At 41.0% G+C, this 7,669-nt stretch overlaps 1 protein-coding gene across 1 annotated transcript in view; it reads left to right on the top strand.

Annotated features, from left to right (window-relative positions):
* The first annotated feature begins 1,212 nt into the window (after positions 1-1,212).
* SPTLC1 (serine palmitoyltransferase long chain base subunit 1) overlaps positions 1,213-7,669 on the top strand; it is a 69,362-nt gene continuing 62,905 nt past the window's right edge. The window contains exons 1-3 of the mRNA XM_024731947.1: positions 1,213-1,294; positions 4,151-4,258; positions 7,475-7,569. Of these exons, the coding sequence (XP_024587715.1) occupies positions 1,238-1,294; positions 4,151-4,258; positions 7,475-7,569 (260 nt within the window). The 5' untranslated portion in view covers positions 1,213-1,237. The remainder of the gene's footprint in view (positions 1,295-4,150; positions 4,259-7,474; positions 7,570-7,669) is intronic.

The following is a 7,669-nucleotide window of genomic DNA, read 5'->3' as shown; positions in this document are numbered from 1 at the left end:
CAAAAATAATTGTCACATATGAAATAGGAAAATATAAGATATTCAGGATGCATAAAGAGCTTCCATACATCCATTAGAAAGTGAAAAATAACTAATAGAAAACTGGGCAAAGAATATGAATTGATGATTCATGAATGGACTACAAATGCCAATAAACATGTAAGAATAGCCATGAATAACCAGCAGCATGGAAAGTAAAATTCAGTGAAGAGACATTTTATCTCCATTAAATTAAATTGGCCAAAATTTTTAAAAGATTGATAATATCCATCATGAGATAGACTATGGATACACTTTCGAACATTTAAAATTGGTTGAGCTATTCTGGAGAGCAGTATGGCAGTATTTATCGGCATTAACATGCATATTGAGTAAAATTCGACTTTGAGGAAACTTGCCAGACATACCCCAACACGCACAGAAAGACAATAGGGCACATCGATGTTTACTGTAGCATTGTTTGTAATAGGTGAAAAAGTAGAAAAAAACTAAGTGTTCATCAATAGGAAAATGTTTAAATAAAATGGAAAGAGAAATATACATAACAAATTATTCCAATAAACAGGCTTCTTCGTTGATTAAAAACACAAGATTTATAGCCAAAAAAAGAATGGAAGAAAAGCAAATTGTAGAACGATATTGTCCCTATGCTCCCGGTTAAATTTAAGAAATCCAACCGAAGTGTGTGTGCACACCACGTTGGGATACATAGGTTCTTGAAGGTTCCACACCAAACTCCTATTATGGCTTAATACCTGCAAGGCCTTAGGCTAGGCTTTATACACAGTAAGTGCTATATAAGAGCTGTCTATTTTTTTTTTACGATAATGCATTCCTGCATTACTTACGTAATTTAAAAGTAAAGAATATGTTTGCGACTGCATTAATAACTCCCTGCACCCAACTGCCTGCCAAGCGCGAGGGCCATTTATTAAAATCTCTCCATCCGGAGAGCCTAACACGGGGTCTGGCACATAATGGCCGCGTTGTGAACACCTGTTGCGGGGACCAGCCTCCCGCTTCCCACCCCTCCCCGCACCCAAGCGAGACCCCAAGTTGACCACTAAACCTTCCTCAGCCAGCGCAGCCACCCGCCTCCCAGTACACAGGCGCGAGAAGGCGGTGCCCAACTGACGGCCGCCCCACCTTCCGGGCGTATAGACGTCACTGGACCGCGCCGCGCAATATCTGACGTGCCTGTGGCCCGCCTTCCGGAAGGAAACCCTGGCGGCTAACTATGGCGACGGTCGCGGAGCAGTGGGTGCTGGTGGAGATGGTACAGGCGCTCTACGAGGTGAGCTTGGCGGCCCCAGGGGTCCACGACCACGCCCAGCCCTGGGGAAGTGGGACGTTTTGTGTGGATTTTTGGTCTGAGGCCTGGGCGGGGCTGGCCCGGTTATGCCCGGACCCCCGGCGTGCCTCGCTGGAAAGGCTCATAGGCGCACACATTTCCCAGTGGCGGAATGTAGGAAGGCACGGGCGGGAGCCGGAGCCGGGGGTCTTGTATTGTGCTGCTGCGAGCACGGAGCCCTCTCCAGGTCCTGCCCGAATACAGGAGAGAGGCTAGTCAAAAACAAGAGTTGGGAATGATGGTAAAACGGAGTGATGAAAGTAGAGTGGAAAATCTCAGTCTGGTGAGGTCCTGGGGAAGACAGGTTCTCGGAACTGTGGAGCAGGGAATAGGGGAAAGAATTGTAATAAGTTGGACTTTGTTTTTTTGGGACGTGGGGTTAGAAAGGAAGCCGAATGATTTAGGTATGTGAAATAGTTTGTCATTCTTCCGCCTACGTCCCATTTTCTGTCTTGTAAAGATACAACTATTTTAGTAAAATTTTAAAGAAAGACCAGTTAGGAGCTTTTTTGAAAGGCAATATAAAATTTAAATGTCAGTCTTGGAAAATGTTCATTCATTTGACATTTAGTGAGTTTCTATGCATTGTGCAATGGAACTTTCTGCGTGTTCTCTGAGCTGTTCAGTACAGTAGCCCCCTAACCACATGTGGCTGTTAAGCACTTGAAACGTGGCTAGTGCAACTGAGGGGCTGAATTTTTCATTTAATTTAATTTAGATGTGTATTTAAATAGTTGAATGGTGCTAGTGACTACAGTATTGGATAGCAGAGATCTAGATGCTAGGAATAGTGCAATGAGGGAACAGGTAAAAGTCCCTGTGCTTACAGAGCTTACATGCACTTAAAGTGAATCTGTTTTCTTTTGATAATTTTCTTAAAACTTAATATAGCGCTTACTGGGAAGGGTGATGATGCAAGATGTATTATTGCAAAACCCATCAGGACTTTTTGAAAAAAAAAAAACAGTTAAGAGAGCAAATAGAGCCTAGGTGATGTCCAGCCTTAGGTAGATTATAGTGACTAAGAAGAACCACCAAAATTTAAGATTTCCTTTTTTAGAAATGAGTAATTTCTACTATATATTGTTGCTGCCTTTTTGAAGACTGCCCTTTGACTATGTAACTTCTCATACCCTGGTATTGACCATGAGTGAGACTTGAGAGAAGGTCTCCTTGATGTAACATTTCCCAGGGGAGAAAAGAAGCCACATTTGTGATTTTTATTAATTCAGTAGACATTTCAACTTTTCTTAGGATTTCTTTGTGGAGTGGAATGTTTAGTGACTTAGACTTACGTTTGTCAGCTATAATCCAATTATTGATAAAACCAAAGGGATTTTTTTAGTAGAGTCCTCATTCTTAAATGAATTATAGTCAGGAGGGATCAGCAAATTTTAAAAATAGTCTTATTTCTGGTTTTGCTTCTAATTTCTGTGCACAGTGTATGCAGAATTTGAGGAGTCTTGCTGTGTACCCATACATATGTAGCATGTATGTAGTTTTAAAGTTATTTGTCCAATGACCTGAAAGTTTATTTATGAAATTGCCAGCAGTTTCCCTGGTCCCCCCTTCTGAACTTTTTTAACTGTTGTGAATCATCATTGCTTTCTTTTTGTCTAATGTTTGAAAATAATTTGTATTTACGTTTCTAAATACCTCTTTTATTTTTAACATCTTTATTGGAGTATAATTGCTTTACAATGGTGTGTTAGTTTCTGCTTTATAACAAAGTGAATCAGCTGTACATGTACATATATCCCCATATCTCTTCCCTCTTGCATAAATACCTCTTTTAAATGACTTTCCGATGACAGCCTATTGGGATGTAGCACCCCATAACTGACTTATGGAGGTTTAGTTGATATCTGAAATCTTTTATATGCACTTACTGTATCTAGTTGTGTAAGACATAAAAGTCAGCCTGGCTTTTATCCTGGAAATGTACAGTTGAAAAGAAGACCTGATGCAGATAATTTCATTAAGGTACCTTCATGGATGTTGACATGGAAAGCACTACATACTTTGGGGGAACTGGTAGAAAAGAGACCTGCTATTTCTTTAAACACTTATAAAGTCTTTTTGTCTCTGCCACATTCCAAGGAGAATTTAAAGAGGCCTATTGGGGATACAGGAAATATAGTAAATTGTGCAAAAGTCTTTGAGAATTATGGAAACTGGTGTCCAAATAATTCTCAATTTATCCATGGTATGTGGGGGTTGTAGAAGGCTTGTGAAGCTGTGAAATGTTTGTTACAGTTATTTCTCACCAGTAAAAATATAAATTACCTGAAGGATCTGATAGTTGATATTGTTAGACTATTGGAATTCTGTGTCAGATTTAACTTTTAAAATTAATTTTTATACAGTTGTAGAGATTTTTCATGTAGGAGAAATTGCCTTCTGTTAGAAATGGGAAAACGAATGAGTAGACATGAAGTGAGCTTTGAAAGTAAATTTTAAGAAGTAATAAATAGGTATAGGGCTTCCCTGGTGGCGCAGTGGTTGAGAGTCCGCCTGCTGATGCAGGGGACACGGGTTCGTGCCCCGGTCCGGGAAGATCCCACATGCCGCGGAGCGGCTGGGCCCGTGAGCCATGGCCGCTGAGCCTGCGCGTCCGGAGCCTGTGCTCCGCAACAGGAGAGGCCACAACAGTGAGAGGCCCACGTACCACCAAAAAAAAAAAAAAAAAGGTATAAAGGTCATGGGAGCAGTATATACAGATGAATTAAATTTTATGTGCAGGTTTTGGAAATGTTTATTTCACTTCTTGTTATGCTTTTGCTTTTGACTCCCTCCTAGGCTCCTGCTTATCATCTTATTTTGGAAGGAATTTTAATACTCTGGATAATCAGACTTCTTTTCTCTAAAACTTACAAGTTACAAGAACGATCTGATCTTACAGTCAAGGTAAGAAGTTAAATCTCTATTTTATTATTTGGTGTATGATTATAGTTGCTACATCTTTCAAAACAGGACTTGTGGTGGCTCAACTATAAATGTTAAAATATTTTCTGGAATGTAAGGAAATCATGGTAAGCAAAATACGGGGAAGCCAGGGATAAAGTGAATACACAAAGGAGTACCATGTTACAGGCCTTTATACTTTGCTAGGAGTAAACAGCAGTCTGGGAACGTACTAGATGCTGGACGGGAAGCATGGATGCATGCTGGATTTCAAATGTCCATATACAAGGATTACATGAGATGCTCAGGAAAAGCACCACTATTTCTGAAGCCTGAATGAAAGTTTCCCCTGTGGTCTTTATAAAGGAAATTCAGAGTTAGAAAGAATCCTCCCCATCCCACTGCTCTCCACCTTCCCACCCCAAATCAGATTTTGATGTGTTCTATATGGTAAGGGACCCAGCTCAAGCCCAAGCTAGGCAAACCTTAGGAAGCAGAAGTGTCGAGAGGACTTGCAGTCCTGACCACTTCGAGTCTGTTAGTACGAGGGACCAAGGGGTTTGTGGAATCCCCTACCTTCTCACGCAGGTAGGAACACTTAGTAACTGTGCCCCGGGTGTGAGAGGAAGAGCAGTTTTGACTGCAGTGTGGTTTCTGTAACTTGGATTGTTTCCTTATCCAGCCTCTGTAGCAATGTGCCAGAATACTACTTAGGGATACAGAGATGGTGAGAGATATTTTCCCACAAAAATGCCTGAAACTTTGGTTCACAAGGCAGCATTGAGTGTGGCACAATGATGGAGCACCGCTCTTTTCTGGAGCATTCACAGAAGGAAGTGCAAGTGGAATGGAATTACAGCAATGTGGCGATTGTTCCCCTGGTTTCACTGGCTGCCCCTGCTGTCCTGATCATTAATATTTGTCATGAGATGGTCAGGCAGTATCCCCCCTAGGTGATAGGGGATATGAAACAAATGGTTCTTAGGGCAAATAAGTTTTGGAAACCTGGGTAAAGAAGACTAAAGAGGTGTCTCATTGCATGATTTCTTGTAACCTTTAATATGCCAGTGGATATTTGAACTGCTGTTTGGAGAACTGCCATAAACTTGACCATAGATCCCCACCCCCGCCCTTTTTTTTATGAATACCTGTGGGATTAGTGTGCCTTAGAACACTCTTTTGATAGTATTGCATTAAGATTGGGCTATCTGGGCCAGAAATCCTGTCTCTTCTTTTTTCCCTTGGTATTTAGGAGCTCCACATGAATGATTATGAGGCCATGGAATAGATTTATAGCCCAACTTTTTAAGGGGTTGATCATTCCTAATATTCTTAGTTTAAGTTTAGACAAGTCAATCCACACAAATATGCATTTTAAAAGAAGGATACTGAAACATAATTTTAGGATAACCCTCTAAAAGCAGAACTTACCTAGAGCAAGATTCAGTAATCACTGACATCTTACCCTAAAAGCTGTGGAAGAAAAAAAAAAAACTTTATGAGTGTTTCTAAAGCTTAACTTATGGCAGCAAAGAAGAAATGTCCTCAGTTTTATAGGTCTGCAGAGTCTCTTTATTATTTATTTAATTTTGGCTATGTTGGGTCTTTGTTGCTGAGCGTGGGCTTGCTCTAGTTGCAGCGAGTGGGGGCTACTCTTCATTGAGGTGCTTAGGCTTCTCATTATGGTGGCTTCCTGAGCAAGATTCAGTAATCACTGACATCTTACCCTAAAAGCTGTGGAAGAAAAAAAAAAAACTTTATGAGTGTTTCTAAAGCTTAACTTATGGCAGCAAAGAAGAAATGTCCTCAGTTTTATAGGTCTGCAGAGTCTCTTTATTATTTATTTAATTTTGGCTATGTTGGGTCTTTGTTGCTGAGCGTGGGCTTGCTCTAGTTGCAGCGAGTGGGGGCTACTCTTCATTGAGGTGGTTAGGCTTCTCATTATGGTGGCTTCCGTTGTTGCAGAGCACGGGCTCTAGGTGTGCGGGCTTCAGTAGTTGTGGCAGGCAGGCTCAGTTGCTGTGGCTCACCTGCTGTAGAGTACAGCCTCAGTAGTTGTGGTGCACAGGCTTAGTTGCTCTGCAGCATGTGGAATCTTCCCGGACCAGCGCTTGAACCCATATCCCCTGCATTGGCAAGCGGATTCTTAACCACTGCACCACCAAGGAAGTCCCCTGCAGAGACTCTTGAATACCAGGCAATCCTGAGTTGATTCTCAAATCTGTCTCTGTGGTAGCAAGTGGACAGTGTGCATGATACATACTTCAGGCTTGTTCAGGCTGCTGTTCTGTGCAGTCATTGGCAGAAATAGATGAGGAATTTATTGACTGATTTATTCAGCCAGCATTTTTGAGTGCCTGAGCATCAGGTGAATATGCTCCTAGCCATGCCCTAGAATTGCCTATTAGGAGAAAAATGCACAGAAGCATTTAACAGGAGTGTGAAAATAGAAGTATTGAGAGTGGACTTATGTAAGGCAAGATTTGCTGTGGCTGTCATGTTCATCAGGTGCCTCATCTCATCCTGTACATCCAGACTACATTTTCAAAATTACATTGTTTTCTAGTTCAAGAAAGGGTAAGAAACTCAAAATAGTCAAAATACTTGGAATGCATGAAATAACAGGTAAAAGGAATAAAGTAGTTTTTTATGAGAAATTTCCAAACAACTAAATCCTGTTACAATAATTATTATGAGAGTCTTTTGGTATATTTCAGTTACTTCTGAATCCTTGCCAATGGCTGGTAGAAACAGGGCTTTGTAGTCTAGTTGATCCCTTCCTGTGACAGCCATGCCTGTAAGAACTTAAGGCATGGCTGTCTGTCATATCTTGCAGTAGAGGCTGAGCTCCCTTACCTGCAGTCATGCCTCTCACCTTTGTGTTATAGACTTTTAGTTTTATCATCAGTTGCAGTTATACTTCCTACTTCCCACAGTGAAAAATCCTGGACATAGAAATAAAATTTTTAAGAAATTTCCAGTCAGCCACAAAGCTTCATGGAAAAAGAACCTTTAGCCTGAGATAAGGAAAGAGGTGAGGGTTTAAGTGCACAAAACTCAGTAGTGATTCTGTGTCATTTCCAGGCACAGCAGCTGGACGTCTGTGTCTAGCAGTGTGTTCATTATGATGGTTCCATTACAACAAACAGTTTAGATACCGCTAGAGTTGCTGTCCAGTATGTAGCACTGCACTGTATTTTAACTGCTTTTCTCCTGTAGGAAAAGGAAGAATTGATTGAAGAGTGGCAACCAGAACCTCTTGTTCCTCCTGTCTCAAAAGACCATCCTGCTCTCAACTACAACATCGTTTCAGGGTAAATTGGTTTTGCTAGTCAAGGGCTTATATTTGGTTTACTGTAGGTAAACTGAACAAAGTATACAGTGGTTTATATAGTATTCCTTTCTTTTTAACTG

Source organism: Neophocaena asiaeorientalis, unplaced genomic scaffold (assembly GCF_003031525.2).
Source record: "Neophocaena asiaeorientalis asiaeorientalis breed wild unplaced genomic scaffold, Neophocaena_asiaeorientalis_V1.1 scaffold160, whole genome shotgun sequence".
In the NCBI taxonomy this organism is placed as follows: Eukaryota; Metazoa; Chordata; class Mammalia; order Artiodactyla; family Phocoenidae; genus Neophocaena; species Neophocaena asiaeorientalis.
Note: the sequence above shows the minus strand (reverse complement) of the source record. Positions and strands in the feature narration are given on the sequence as shown.